Here is a 16621-nt window from a genome sequence, read left to right as displayed (position 1 = left end):
AGCCGTAGCACCGAGGATGCTCTGGGACCTGTCATGTCCCATCACATTCCCCTGTCTCCTATTTGATACAAATCGCTGTATCCCCCCCCCCGCCCCGGGCAGCAGAGATGAAAGCGGCGAGTCCCCCCCCCCCCCCCCCTGGCAGACACTGCCCACCTATCTACTACATTGGACGGGCCGCTGAATGCCAATTAAGGAAAGGTCTCTAAAAACTTCTGCTTGTTACTTGTGGAAGAGAAACACTGGCGGCTCAGAAGCCCCGTACGTAGACGCAGCTATTACTAATATTGATATTTATTTGACTAATGTGCTGCTGTTGACAGAACGGCAGGGGAGATGGATGGCTGACCAATAGCCGGCATTCTCCAACGCGTCTGAATATGTACGCAGATGAATGGCCTCCATGCTGATTCTCAGCAAGTGGTTAAACCGTGGGTCTAGAACCTGGATTTTCCAGAAAAATAACATATACAGTACACCGCCTTTAAATGGGAGCAGTATAAGACCAGAGCTTCTCAGACCGGAGCTATCAAAAGACTTTCACATCCTTCTGTGTATTACCCCGGAGTTGTGTAGGGGTGGATGTGGGAGGAGGGGGAGAACATTTGAAGCTTAATGTGCAGGTCATTTGCTGTTGCCCTCCCTAAAATCAGACCCTTTAAAGTCTCTCTTAAAGGCACAGTAGGAAATATCATGTCTGCTGGAAGCCATGGGATAGGAGTATTTACACCTAGATGCAACACTGCAAAGCAAATGAGCTTACTGATTCCGAGGACTGATGCTTTATACAGATGTGTGCGAGTACATCTATCCTCCTTTCCCGTTAAAGATCCCTTCCAGTTAGGCCGCGCGGTAGCATGGGGCATCTTTTTGCTACTTTTTTTTAATTTTAACAGTGACACATAGACAACTTCTGCTGATTAAAATGATAATCACTTCATTTAGTCATGTCATATATTTAATCAGCAGAAGCTGCTTGTGTGTCCTATTCTGCTTGTGGGTTTTATTTAAAGGAAAACGTCACACAAAAAAAAAAAATGCCTGGCAGATTGTTTCCCCCTTCTTAAAGCTTATCATTGTCAGATCAGATTTTCTGCTCAACATGTAAAAAATATTTTTCCTTATCATTTTTATTTCTCAGGTTTGTAAGTGAATTGAAATTGTTTAAATGATGGGCAGTACGGACGGTGTAGTGGTTAGCATTGCTACCTTACAGCGCTGAGGTCATGGGTTCAATACCCACCATGGCCCTAACTGTGTGGAGTTTCTATATTCTCCCCATGCTTGCGTGGGTCTCCTCCGGGTGCTCCGGTTCCCTCCTACAATCCAAAAATATACTGGAAGGTTAATTGGCTCCCAAAAAAATTAACCCTAGTCTGTGTACATGTGGTAGGGAATATAGATTGTAAGCTCCACTGGGGCAGGGACTGATGTGACTGTTCAAATAATCCCTGTAAAGCGCTGCGGAATCTGTGTGTGCTATATAAGAAACTGTTAATAAATAAATAAATGATGGGTGATAAGAGGCAGCGGGTGGGATGTACTAAAAGAAAAATGTGGGAAGAATGTTTTTTGACGTTCTGGACTTATCCCTATATGTAACAACATTCTGTGAATGCACAAAACAACTCCCAGGTCATGAACCCAGAGGTGCTCGTATCACTTTTGGATTTGGAAACGTCCTTTGCGATTTTATAGGTACATACCAATGTTACCTCAGCCCATCTCCTGGTAAATTTGCATAGAAATATTCATTTTCAAATTTAAAATTTTCACCTATGCCCCTAAGGCATTCCGTAATAGGAAAACTATGTCAAGGCATGATGGGACTTGTAGTGGTGACACTGTAATGAGCCGGCGGGGGGGGCGCGTCACTTACCAAGCTGGTGACACGCTATTGAGGCCACGCACGCCCACCACCACTCGCGCCGAAGCTGATCAGTCCCGGGTGATGTCACCCGAAAGTGACCACCGGCCATATTGACTGTAGGCACTGGGCAGTTGGTGGCTGCGGCCGCGGGCACTAACCACTGTGGTAGCGTAATCCAAGGCCCGCGGCCCAGCCAGGGGAAAGCGGCGGCCCAGACAATGAAAAGGAGGCCAAATCTGTACCGGCCCACTGGGAAATGGCCCGGTCTCCCGGTGGGCCAATCCACCCCTGGCGGAGTAACGCTTGTGGTGGGTCCTCTGACATTGGCCCGGTAAGGTTATTAGTTACCCATGCCACTCTGGACCACCATATTATCTATATATATATATATATATATATATATATATATATAAAAGGCTAACTACTCCTCACCTCTATGAGGTTAAGTACCACCACTGACCACTAAAGGCCACTCGACGGACCAAATGACTCCTTTGTGTGCTGAAAGCTGTCATAACAGAAAGTGAAAGCAATTTTTGCACAGACACTGATCTCTCAAACTTGCTGGATATGTATAGAGGGAGCTGTGAAGACAGAGATTGAAGGTCAGAGCAGATAGGGACTGGAGGGGGGGGGGCGGCGTTTGTGGGCTAAAAACTGTCACAGCTCAAAGTAAAAGTAAAAACTGCCACAGCTCGAAGGAGGCAATAAAATTTCTGCGGTAATCGGTGATAAAAGATTGCTGTTCTCACTGCTTGGCAATAGATACCCCTCTGGGTGGCACTGAGCTGGCATGTGCAGTCAGTAGTGTATGCCGAACGATTTAGAACAAAAGACGGTTCTGCAGTGGCAGATGTGCCCTGAGTAATCACAGAGTAACTGCCAGCATCTACCAGCAAATACAGGGCGGCGCTGGGCCGAAAGAGACTGGCCGTTGGTTGCAGGGACTTGTTGTACCTGCCAACAGTCTGGTGACAGAGGTGGTCTCGGATCTGCCGCAGGTTCTTGTTCTCCAGTCCAGGGTTTTGCTCCTTACAGACAGTAGCCCCACACCTGGCCCATTCACAAGCACTATATGGGTAATGGGACCTTGGACTGCACACTCTAATTACAAATATAATAAGAGGTGTCTAGGGTTGTGCACCTGGTGCTTATGTTGTGATGTCATATGCAGTAGGGGCCGTCATATGCCGACGCGTGGTTCCTCGCTATAGCAACGAACATCCGCTAGTGTGTGACAATGTTTATCCCGCCACTACACTCCTTGCGCTTGCCACATGGGCCTATGCTGCTGGGATATAATGGAGGTCCACGGTGTAGAGTGTAAGAGTAAACGCAAAGCCACGCATCAGCCACAGAGGGCAAAACAAACAAGAACTCTAGATTGTAAGCTTGCGAGCAGGGCCCTCCTCCCTCAATGTTGGTCTGTTATTACCCAGTTTGTTCTATCACTGCTGTTTCCAGTTGTAAAGTGATAACCCAATAGTACTATCGGGCTTAAAAGACTGTTTAAAGTGTGTATGTGTGTGTCCCAGTGGATTTCATTTCTGGCATCGCGTATGTGATGTCATGTCGTCTCTGCCACTAAAGTGTGAAGAAGAGAGGAGAGAAAGTTGCTGGAGGGACAGGCACCGATGTGTATAAATGGCACTTACTGTAGATATTTTGTGTAAGGGATACTACTGCTGTAGGCATTCTGGGCCTTATTCTGCTTGGTGCGGTCCGTTCCGAATTCTTTCGGAGGGCGCGGTTTAGCCGTCTGCGCATGCGTAGGCAACGCAATGCGCATGTGCAACGTATTGTCTCCGCACTCGTTCTCACCAATACCGTCCAGAAATGTGCAACGAATTGACTCGGGAAATATGGGTGTAATATGGGCGTCATGCGGCCGAACACAAGGGCGCGGTTTCAAAGTGGGCAAAACTAGGCGTAAATCTGGGCGTACACGTGGGAGTGCACGAACTGTGGTAGGCGTGCATTCGGACAGGACACCGACTGCAAGCGAACCAACACGCATGAAATATGCGGTATCCATAAGCAAGTTTCAGTTTGCGGAGAGCACTTGTTCATGCACTAGGCATTCGGTTCGCCCAATTAGTACACCCGCACCTGAAGCACTCTCAGCTGACCACAATACAATCCACTCCTCTACTCATTAGTGATTAATTACACTCTTTTCACAGGTTCAATTGGAAGCATTGCAGCCTAAATGGCCCATTACTAAATACTAAAATATATGCTGCAAACACGACTGCATTGTTGCTATCTGACTCACATTTACACTGCAAGCAATGGACAGAACTTTGTTAACCAAATATACCAGAGGAAAAAAAAAACAACGAAAAAAACCAGGCGTCAATTCCGATTTGCTTTTTCTATACATATGATTAATTTTTCATCATTGCCCAACTTTACTAATAATTTGCACATTGTACAATATTGCATTTGACGTGCAATTAATATATAATATGCATACATAAAACATAGGTCAAGGGGCAACAATGAATTAATACCACTTAACATGATGTAAGGGTTAATCTAAAGTGCTAGTAATGTGTTTAAGTATCAATTAGGAATTAATTGATTACATTTAAAAATAATCCATTTTTTATGAGATTGGCTAATTGCATAAGTGTGTCATGTTGCAGATGCATGAGTTCCGAATAGAATAGTAAGGTTTGCGGAAATACACCGATTCGGTGCGTACGGGCAGCTTCCCGTCCGTTCGGACGCTGTAAGACCGTGCACAATCTTTGTGTTCTCACCTCACACGCGCGTTTGGATGTAGTCTGAAGACACTCCCTATTCTTTGAGAGTCGTCCGAAGGGATGCGGACGACCTGTGGGCGTGTGTTCTTAGAATGTCCGCACGGCGTGGCGTTCGGTCATTTCCGAAAGAATTCGTAACGGACCGCAATAACCAGAATAAGGCCCTATGTGTATAAGGGGTACTACTGCTGTAGGCATTATGTGTATAAGGGGTACTACTGCTGTAGGCATTATGTGTATAAGGGGTACTACTGCTGTAGGCATTATGTGTATAAGGGGTACTGCTGCTGTAGGCATTATGTGTATAAGTGGTACTACTTCTGTAGGCATTATGTGTATAAGGGGTACTACTACTGTAGGCATTATGTGTATAAGTGGTACTACTGCTGTAGGCATTATGTGTATAAGGGGTACTACTGCTGTAGGCATTATGTGTTTAAGGGGTACTACTGCTGTAGGCATTATGTGTATAAGGGGTACTACTGCTGTAGGCATTATGTGTATAAGGGGTACTACTGCTGTAGGCTTTATGTGTATAAGGGGTACTACTGCTGTAGGCATTATGTGTATAAAGGGTACTACTGCTGTAGGCATTATGTGTATAAGGGGTACTACTGCTGTAGGCATTATGTGTATAAGTGGTACTACTGCTGTAGGCATTATGTGTATAAGGGGTACTACTGCTGTAGGCATTATGTGTATAAGGGGTACTACTGCTGTAGGCGTTATGTGTATAAGTGGTACTACTCCTGTAGGCATTATGTGTATAAGGGGTACTACTGCTGTAGGCATTATGTGTATAAGTGGTACTACTGCTGTAGGCGTTATGTGTATAAGGGGTACTACTGCTGTAGGCATTATGTGTATAAGGGGTACTACTTCTGGAGGCATTATGTGTATAAGGGGTACTACTGCTGTAGGCATTATGTGTATAAGGGGTACTACTGCTGTAGGCATTATGTGTATAAGGGTTACTACTGCTGTAGGCATTATGTGTATAAGGGGTACTACTGCTGTAGGCATTATGGGGCTGAGCAGGGAAAATTCGCTGTTTAGCGAGCCATGTAACACCTCCTGCCCAAAGGCCCGCACCCCCGGCAACCATGCGAGGGGATGTGTAACAAAGACACATTCCCCTCACATGCTACAACAGCAGTAGAAGTCATTTGGTGGTTGTCGACCATTGAATGATTTCTGCCGCCTTCGCAAATAAAAGTCAGTCTCAAATGAGTTCTATTTGTGGGCGCGGGGACAAGAACAGGGTGGGCAGCTGACGTAACGCGACATCAGCCACCCGCACCGGGCAGACATCGGCCCGCCCGCATACCCATGAAAGGCTGGGCATTAAGTGTGCACATCCCCTCGCACGCCTTTACTCACATGTGACTTTCTGAAACACAATGTATAAAAATTCCACATCAAATAATCCCCTAAGGGGAAACTTCCTGTGATTTCAAGTTTATCCAAAACTTCCAAAATATCTTAATCTCCAGTGAATTCTGAGCTGAACTAAGTTACTGACGTCTGCATGTTGCCAGCATCGGGAGAATATTACTTTTATAAATGTTTGCGTTTCGCACGTGCGTGGCCTTAGAACCCTATGCGGCTTACACTGTGTTATATACTGTACTGATACTTATATATTAACAGTGATGGCTACCTTCAGACTATACTTACCGAAAATTGGGTCCACCTCCCGGCCCCCGGGAAGGGTGGGCAAGCCGCCCACGTTTAGCGGGGCACCTGCATCAGCTCCCGCACCCCCTCCCTCCCTAAATTGCGTCATTTAGTACCACCCCCTCCCTGAAGAGCCGCAAATCATGGCAATTACAGGAAAGGGTGCGGGGCTTAATGATGGCAAACCCCGCCCACATCCAAGAGCTGAGTAGGGATGGCCATAGTTGTCATTGCCATCGATGGCAATATTTTTACATATCGATGGTCATCCACTGTGTTTGATTGATTGGCCTGTGGGCCAATCAAAACATGGGGCGGGGCTTCACGGGTGTCAGGGGCGGAGCTATGATCCATATCCCGGCACTTAAAAAAAAAAAAAAAAAAAGAAGCAAAACATCATTTTGCTGTTCCATCGATGGAGGGAAACCATCTGGTTCTATAAGAGTACTACGTCCCCTCGCATGGCTCAATGCTCTCGCCATTCTTCGGGCACGGTGGCTCACACTAAGTTATTCTCCCTCTATGTCCGCCAGGATGGTTAAGTATGAACAAGTCGGTTAAAACAAAAAATCATTAAAAATTTGTGTCAACCTTGTCAATGTCACCCACGTTCTTGTCGACCTTAAGCATGAGTCAATCTTTTGTCAATGTCAGTCTAGATGCTGCCAACTATTTTTAGGCGTCTAGCTAGACACGAACGACCATTAACATGTGATAGTCGATCTAGATATCGTCGATCCGTCGACCGTATACATAATGATTGTTATTTACTATAACTTTGCTCCTGGGTTCTGAGCCGGCTTATATACGAAACATCGCCCATCGGAGCTTGGGATGTTTCCCCGGATCCCAGTTCCTATTTAGAATAAGGAATGCGGTCTGCAGAATTAAGGACATATGTATCAAACTTGGAGAGGGATAGAGGCGAGAGATAAAGGGGTAGATGCATGAAGCAGTGATAAGGGAGGAGAAGTGATAAAGTTCCTGGTACTTTATCACCGACCAATCAGCTCCTAACTGCTAATACCCCTTTTACACCGACGAAAAATCCGGGTCAGCGGCGGGTCAGACCCGGATCTTCGGCGGTGTAAATCCCTAACGCCGTGTCCCTTTACACGGGACTTCTACCCAGGTCCTGACCTGGGTAGAACACGGCTAGGACCTGGGTAGAGGGCGGTGTAAATGGGGAACATGAATGGGGAACGTCCAACCTGCGGACCGCAGCGTCCGCAGGTTGTCAGCCTGACAGTCACTGACAGCCGGCGCTGCTGTCTGCTATACCCTGCAGACAGCAGCAGCAGCGGCGGCGGCGGGGGAGGGAGGTGAACGGATGCCTGTGTGCGGCATCCATTCACCTCCTGTGCGACGGCGGGGGAGTGTGCGCGGGGACTGGGGGCAGCCTAGCAGCTTACCTTAGTGCTGGGCTGCCCCCAGCAGCGTTCCGGTCCGGCGGCGGCGCGCGGCGGTGATTGGCGCTTGGAGATGACACCGCCCGGTGTAAATGGCACTAAACGCCGGGTCGCACCCGGTTTGAACCTGGGTCTAAAAAAGCCGGGTGCGACCCGGAGTTTTGGTGTAAAAGGGGTATAAGTTACAGGCTGGGTTTAAAAAGGGACAGTCAGGAGCTGATTGGCCGGTGATAAAGTACCAGGCACCTTATCACTTCTCCTCCGTTATCACTGCTGCATACATCTACCCCTGAGTTTCAACCAACTGTCATTGTTTAAATACAGCAGTAACATGGCAGGAACTGATTTGCTGATACTTTCTCTCTCTCCGCTTTTTGGGGGAGATGTAGTAAGCCATTTACGGTGGGATGTACTAAAGGAAAAATGCGGTAAATTGGGGGTTTCACCGCATTTTCCTATTTACCATTACCCGTCCGTCCCGTTTTCGCTTGGCAGGGTATCGCCACCACCCTATAGAAGCCTATGGGCTTCTATCGCTGCCCGCCGTCCGCCGTTCCCCCCCCGTCCTCCTGATCTCCTCCTCCCCAGCAGGTGTCACAGCCGGGAGGACATCCGGCTGCAGGGGGGAGGAGGAGACGCAGGGGGACACTGGCAGCCGCCGGGAGGTGACGGAGACCCCCGCAGACCACATCACAGGTATTGCGGCGGTCTCTGTCACCGCAACCTGATGCTAGCCGCATGTTTGTACATATGCGGGAGCATCGCGGCGGCTGCCAGGCGAAGGGCGGCGATGTATATTAATACATCCCACCCACAGAGAGAGATAAATTGGACAAAGTACTGACCAATCAGTTTGTAGCATGGTAGTTATTAGCTGATTGGCTGGTACTGTATCCCAGTTAATGTTATGTCATAGTTTCAGGGAGTCTCCTGCAGAATGCAGGAGGGTAGGCAACTATACTGTTCAGTGGCGTAACTATAAATTTTGCTTCCCCCTGCCAAAAAGATTGTGCCCCCCCTCCAGGCTCCTCTCCAGCATTTTTCCCCAGTGTGTGACGTGATGACGTCACACGCATAACGGAGAAGCTGAAGCAGGAGAGAGGAAGAGAGACCAGCAGACACTGCTGCTGCCCTTGACTCCGACGCATCCCAGGCCGCCCTAGAACGTACATCTGCCTGCCCAATCTGTACACGGTAGCCAATAGCCGGCTCTGTGTATAGTAAATTTAATCAGTGGGAGAATTTGTCATCTCTGCCATGGCCGCACCCGCGCTGCAGCACCTCCAGTGCTCAGTCAGTGGGCAGCGGTAGGCAGCAGTATGTCGGTGCGTTGAGTGGGTGCCGGCACCCACACAGACCCCACTGCTGCTTGCTCCCCCAAGCGGCTGCTGGGGCTGCCTTACAGTAGTTACGCCACTGATGCTGTTACATCATAGTTACCTCCCCTCCTGCATTCTGCAGGAGTCTCCCTGACATAGCAGCAATCTCCCTCTCTCCCTGATTAGTCTACCAATCTCCCTCATGTCACCTAGCCCACATTACACTGTTACATCATAGTCACCTCCCCTCCTGCATTCTGCAGGAGACTCCCTGACATAGCAGCAATCTCCCTCTCTCCCTGATTAGTCTAGCAATCTCCCTCATGTCACCTAGCCCACATTACACTGTTACATCATAGTTACCTCCCCTCCTGCATTCTGCAGGAGACTCCCTGACATAGCAGCAATCTCCCTCTCTACCTCATTAGTCTAGCAATCTCCCTCATGTCACCTAGCCCACATTACACTGTTACATCATAGTTACCTCCCCTCCTGCATTCTGCAGGAGACTCCCTGACATAGCAGCAATCTCCCTCTCTCCCTCATTAGTCTAGCAATCTCCCTCATGTCACCTAGCCCACATTACACTGTTACATCATAGTTACCTCCCCTCCTGCATTCTGCAGGAGACTCCCTGACATAGCAGCAATCTCCCTCTCTCCCTGATTAGTCTAGCAATCTCCCTCATGTCACCTAGCCCACATTACACTGTTACATCATAGTTACCTCCCCTCCTGCATTCTGCAGGAGACTCCCTGACGTAGCAGCAATCTCCCTCTCTCCCTCATTAGTCTAGCAATCTCCCTCATGTCACCTAGCCCACATTACACTGTTACATCATAGTTACCTCCCCTCCTGCATTCTGCAGGAGACTCCCTGAAATAGCAGCAATCTCCCTCTCTCCCTCATTAGTCTAGCAATCTCCCTCATGTCACCTACTGTAGCCCACATTACACTGTTATGTAGCCTGCTGACTCCTATGCAGCTTCTCCAGGCGGTGACCCTGGCATCTCCCCGGCACCGTGCCAATGTCTTTGGAACCTATTCAGGTTCTAATGCCTCTGTAACACGTGCCAGGCGCCAGAACCTGACTCTACCGTGCATTGGGAATGTGTCCTGCTATTCACATCCACACTGACATTCTCTAAAGGTGGCGGCCCTTCAAGGGAGAAATTCCCGGAAACGGTTCTCACCCTCCACATAACTTTATTTAAATCTTCTAGAATCTTCTAGAATCCTTCTGTGCTTTTCAGCCCATGTGTTTGTATCACCAGGCAGAGTTTATGGTTTACATACAAATCTGATGGCGGGAGAACTGTGCAGGACCCGTGACCTGTGAGAGGGGTTCTGACAGCCAGTGTGAGTAAGCTTGGGGTTACGCAGATGTGTTTGGGTTACCAGTGTCTAGGTCGACAGTTAGATGTCCTCGACACAATGTCGACACAAACAAAAAGTTGACACGTTTTTCTAAAAATTTCCCTTCACTTTTTGATGTCATTGGCGACATCTTTTAACCCTTGCATGGTTTGCTTTGCTCATTCCAAATCGTAGTCCACATCGTGATCCATGAAAAAAAAAATAGTGAAAAGCGTTGACTTTTTGCCTGCGTTGACCTAGGCCCTTATTCTGGTTCACTCACAAATGCAAATTCCTTCTCAAATGGACAAAACCATGTGCACTGCAGGTGGGGCAGATGTAACTTGTGCAGAGAGAGTTAGATTTGGGTGAGTTATTTTGTTTCTGTGCAGGGAAAATACTGACTTTATTTTTACACTGCAATATAGATCTCACTTTGAAGTAAAACCCCACCCAAATCTAACTCTCTCTACATCTTCCCCACCTGCAGTGCAGCATGGTTTTGTCCATTTGAGAAGGAATTCGCCTTTGCGAGTGAACCAGAATAAGGGCCCATAGGTCTAGCAACATTCACAGACATATTTGTAACAGTTTCAGTGCACTTCTGAGACACCCAGAAGACGGCCATGTGTTGCGCTGGCGGCGTCTGCGATATTTACCCAACGAGACTTAAGCTGTAATTTAAAAAAAAAGTGGAACTTGACATCAGGCCTGTGCGCACATTGCAGGAACCGATACACACTCAGCCACATGTTTGTGTATTAGGCTGAGAGAGTTAATGAGGTGAGAAGGAAAATAATGGGTGTCACTCAATACAGTGCATTCCTCCATACTGTATCAGGCACATGTCAACATCTGCGGGGCAGGGGGGGGGGGATATTCCCTGCATGGGGGGGGGGGGGCAGAGTCCGCTCCTCTACGCAGACAATCATTTTTAATGTATCAGGATTGGCTTTTAAATCTGATTTTCACTTCCCTGGCATGTAAACGTGTAGGGAAAAGAAATAAACAGACATTTGAATCCTACCATATGTAGGGGGTTAATGAAAAAGAGAAGGAAGGTTTCATGCAATCAGTAGATTAATTCAAGCCATACGTAGGGTCTTGTCCTTATAGAGAGGGGAAAAGTCGGAAAGGGCTATGAGAACGATTACCGAATATTAAATGGAACAGAAATCCGCCGTCAACTCTACAATTTGTCAACGTCACGGTACAGAGAGTATAGCTTGTGGCCTAATGTTTATGTCCACCTTCCGACCCTGTCAACATTAGCCATGTAGACCTATTTCACATGTCAACATAAGTCCTGTCGATATTTAGTGGTCAACCTAGTGTTGACCTTGGGAACATATTCCCATATCAGCTAATTCTCTGGGGCCGCCAAATGGGTTTAACTTTGAAAGTTAAACGATGAAACAAACTGGGTAGTTACAGACAATCGGAAGCTTACAATCTATAGAATATTCCCCGATAACAAACATTTTTATCTTCGCAATGATAGGAGGTGTAACATTGGGTATATTTAACATTATTCGTATGCTCTGATAAGTGAGCTGGAAAAACGAATTTTTTGCTATTGAACACTACTGAACATTACACTGCTACTGCGGCAGAACATTACACCGCGACTGCGGCAGAACATTTCACCGCTACTGCGGCAGAACATTACACCGCTACTGCGGCAGAACATTACACCGCTACTGCGGCAGAACATTACACCGCTACTGCGGCAGAACATTACACCGCTACTGCGGCAGAACATTACACCGCTACTGCGGCAGAACATTACACCGCTACTGCGGCAGAACATTACACCGCTACTGCGGCAGAACATTACACCGCTACTGCGGCAGAACATTACACCGCTACTGCGGCAGAACATTACACCGCTACTGCGGCAGAACATTACACCGCTACTGCGGCAGAACATTACACCGCTACTGCGGCAGAACATTACACCGCTACTGCGGCAGAACATTACACCGCTACTGCGGCAGAACATTACACCGCTACTGCGGCAGAACATTACACCGCTACTGCGGCAGAACATTACACCGCTACTGCGGCAGAACATTACACCGCTACTTCGGCAGAACATTACACCGCTACTGCGGCAGAACATTACACCGCTACTGCGGCAGAACATTACACCGCTACTGCGGCAGAACATTACACCGCTACTGCGGCAGAACATTACACTTCCTGCTTCTGATCCTACCCCTGTGCGGCCATTGTTCGGTGCTGGTACTTTACAGGATCGCTGACATTTCTAATCATAGGATAGTGCAGCAAATGCAATCTTCAGATGGTGTTATTGATACATTATCCTTTGTGCTTTCTACTTTGTTGTTATCCTAAATCAATTTTAGATGATGATTTATAATCAATTAGAGATATGAATTAAACAGGTGAGTAAGTGCCTTTAATTTGCATTTTTATTTATTTTTTACGGTGAATGTTTTTTTTTTTTTTTTAAGAATAAAATTGGACCCAAAATGAGCTCTGGTCAAGTGATGCAAAAATGGAAGTACTGGTGCTTTTTGTTAGACAGCTTAAACTGGGGGTCAGCCGGAGACCATGATGCATGTCAGTCAATAAATACCGATGTTAGTAAGTAATATTACCATAATATATATTTAATGTCATGTTTCCTTAATTATTGCAGGTTCTCCTCTTGAGACAGCCGTCCCAACAGTGACTACAGATTATATAACACGCCCGGATTGCAGCTGCCTTGGAGTGTTGATATTTCTTCGCCTGGATTTTTGTGGCTCTAAAAATGAAGATTCATCTATTAATCGGGACATTATTAACCCTCATTCTGCATACGAGGATATGCCGGGGCATTAAATGGCTGTAAGTATCTGCCATATCCATCAATAATGAGTATAAGGAGTGCCGTCCTCGCTAATTATACATCGTTTCAAAGATTGTCAACAGATTTGTATCATATCATTTTGTAGCCCTTCAGCAGTAAAGGCCAAGTCGGACCAGTTTGCCCTTTGAGAGCGGTTCGGCAGCTTCCCGGGAGGCTCACATGCGATCTGACACTTGATGTGCCATTTTTACATGCAATAAATCGCATGGGAGCTGCTGTGGCGGGGGGGGGGGGGGGGGGGGGGGGCATTCAGTGGGGTCTGGCCAGCTGGTGGTGGTGGCGGGGGCTGGGTAGCTCGTAGAGGCAGGCAGTGAGGTCCGTCCAAGCAGCGGCAGCGGCTGGGATCTTGTATTTTTCCGGGCAGCGGGATATGGCTGTTGAATATTTTTAAATGACTTTGATTGGCTGAGAGAATTCTCTCAGCCAATCAGATGGAAGGCCACTGATTGGCCAATTAACGTCCGGCCAGTCATTTGAAAATATTTAGCAGCCATATCTCGGTGCACCATGAGATTTTATTTCAGTCATGCGCATTTTGCAACTTTATACCAATTCCTTGTCTCCAGAAATACTGATCCTGTGTTTAAGGGCTGACTCAGAGGGGTGCGGTATAGAGGGTGTCTAGTTTAAAGGATCCCCTATACTAGTCTGACTTGTCTTAAGTCGGACCTGATTTACCTTAAGCTCCCTTTGAGGTGCCATTTTTTTAATGCGATTTATCGCATGTTAAAATGACTCCCGGGAGCTGGCGGGGGAAGGTCAAGGGAAGTCAGATGCTGACGGCTGCACATACGATTTAACTAATGAGCAGCACGTATGTCCTCCGACCTGTGACACACGGAGCCGCGCATTGGGTCCGAGCGGAAGTCAAACACGTGCATTTTGGACCGATTTCTCTGACTGATTGGGCCTTATCGCACTAGCGGATGGGGGCCTTAACCAGGGGCGTAACTTGATATTCGTAGGCCCCATAGCAAAAGTTTGTAAGGGCCCCCTATTTAGCAACTTACTGTGATAAATGTATGTAAAACATATTACTTCTACAGTATAGATGGGCCCCCTTCAACTCTGGGCCTCACAGCAGCTGCACCCCTTGCACCTATGGTAGGTACGCCCTTGGCCTTAACAGTTAAATAGTTGACTTACATGTGGTCGACATGGTGAAAAAATCGACATGACGATCAGGGCCGGTGCTAGGGTGTTCGGCGCCCTCCTGCAAACCATACATTTTGCGCCCTTTCACATTGCCATTGCAACAAGCTGCAGCCCGATTGTGGGAGTGTATGCAACATGCGATCCTATGGAGTATCTCTGGTACATGTACATGTATGCATACACCATCTCAGTGCTGTGTCCGCAAAATGTTGCAGGCACTAAAGGTGCCCATACACGCTGTGCGAATCACATACGTTATGGGCTAGATCGCATCGCATGGCATACATGCAATGTGTGTGCGATGCGATCCGAAAGCAGTACAAAAAGTATGTGCAGCACTTATGTGACTGAGGGGGAAAGGAGGGGAGAGGAGGAGGAGATGGAAGAAGAGGGGAGGAGATAGAGGGGGCGGAGTGTTGAGGATTGGCAGTGGCACAGCACACGGAGAAGAGGGAAGGAAGGGGAGGCGGCGCTGCTGCCTGTTTGTCATTTGATTGACAGCTGACAGGCGCAGGGAGCAATGGGTAGGGGGCGGATCCGGACATGACATGTCATCCAGGCATTCACAGACGGCGCTACATGCCTCAGCGCAAGTGTCCGTGAGGAAGAGGGGGCAGGTTGCAGGAGGAGGACAGTGTGTGCGCGGTGCAGGGAGCTGCTCAGCTTCTCCATACTGCCGCCCGCTGTCAGACAGGCGCTGCGGGGGGCGTGCAGGAGGCAGTGACAGTGAGGGCTGAGGCAGCTTTAGCAGAGCAGGGAGGGAGACAGCGCCTTTTCAGCATGGCGCCTCCCTGCTTTGCAGGAGCTGCTGAGTGGGTAGCGCCGGCCCTGATGACGATGATCAACACATGAAAAGGGCAAACTTCTTGTGGGATTTTTTTTTTTTTTTTACATTTTTAGACTTTACATCCACGCGCCCAGGTATCGACATTAACACCTAAAAACGTGAAAAACTCATGTCGACCATTTCAGTGTCAACCTTTTCTTGTGTTGACCTTTTTCCAGTGTGGACCTTGTTGTGTGTCAAGGTGTGTACACACGTATAGATTTAGCTGTCTGATCTATCTGGTGGGAACAAAAACCTGGAAATGTATGGGAGCAAATGACAATCAAAAATTACCACCCAAATGCAGGAAAACAGAAAAATATATATCTGCTTTGATAAATTTGTTATAGCAGAATAGGGTTACCACCCGTCCGGGATTACTCCGGACAGTCCGGTAATTCATACCGGCGTCCGGAGTCCGGAAGGGTGGCTGTCCCGGACTATACATTGTCCGGTAATTGGTCCCCCCGTGGCAGCCCGCCCGGCCGGCACCACCTATACTGATGCGAGATGCTGCAGTGCGCCGGCTGGCCATCAGTGACAACATCATTTACATACCCGGCCGGGCCCCACGTCGTGAGGAAGCCGGCGCCGGGAGGAGGGCAGCGGGGCGGTGATGATGACGTCAGACGGACCGTCCTTCTAATCTCCCCCTATGTCTGTTGTTGCTGAGTGACACTCGCTGCTTCTGCGCTGGCTTGCTAGAAGGAGGAGGGAGGAGGTGGGACACAGAGCTCCGGCTCCTCCTGCGGGCTGCGACCATGTGACCTAGGATGGGAAATCCTGATGACTACTAAAACGGTAATGCTACCTCCTTCTGATCCATGTTATGGGTTCCATGCTTTTATCTTCTTTTACCATGTGAGTGTGCCTAATAAATATTTGTATTTGTGACTGTGAAAACGGTATTTGCACCATATTTGCTTCTATCGAGTCCCATTTAGGGCACAAAGAGGAAGAATATATCTTTGGGAAGTAGACATATATGCTTGATATGCAATTTTACTACAAACCTTTGTGAGTGGAATATTAAAATAAAATAAATCCACCCTTTCTGTATAGTGTTGCACTATGTCTTTTCTTGTTTGAGTTTCAGAGGAAAATAATTACACACTTTCTATGTGAATTGTGCCATACTTGTGAGTGGTTACACGTTTTATGAAATTTCGCCAGTGGGTGTCACCATTTTTTGGGACCCGGACTAGACTCCAGACCTAGGGTTACCACCCGTCCGGGATTACTCCGGACAGTCCGGTAATTAAGCCGGGTGTCCGGAGTCCGGACGGGTGGTGTTCCCGGACTATACAATGTCCGGGAACCGCGCTGCCACTAGTGACTAGAGGTGAGTGTGAGTGAGGAGTCG

General features: G+C 47.9%; 1 protein-coding gene across 1 annotated transcript in view; it reads left to right on the top strand.

Moving 5' to 3' along the window:
* Positions 1-16621, top strand: part of WNT11 (Wnt family member 11) — an 85265-nt gene that overhangs the window by 12329 nt on the left and 56315 nt on the right. Inside the window, exon 2 of the mRNA XM_083170255.1 lies at positions 13065-13255. Within this exon, the coding sequence (XP_083026381.1) occupies positions 13179-13255 (77 nt within the window). The 5' untranslated portion in view covers positions 13065-13178. The remainder of the gene's footprint in view (positions 1-13064; positions 13256-16621) is intronic.

This window comes from Crinia signifera, chromosome 2, assembly GCF_055691185.1.
Source record: "Crinia signifera chromosome 2, ASM5569118v1, whole genome shotgun sequence".
In the NCBI taxonomy this organism is placed as follows: Eukaryota; Metazoa; Chordata; class Amphibia; order Anura; family Myobatrachidae; genus Crinia; species Crinia signifera.
The sequence above is the reverse complement of the archived record's forward strand: the minus strand, read 5'-3'. Positions and strand labels throughout refer to the sequence as shown.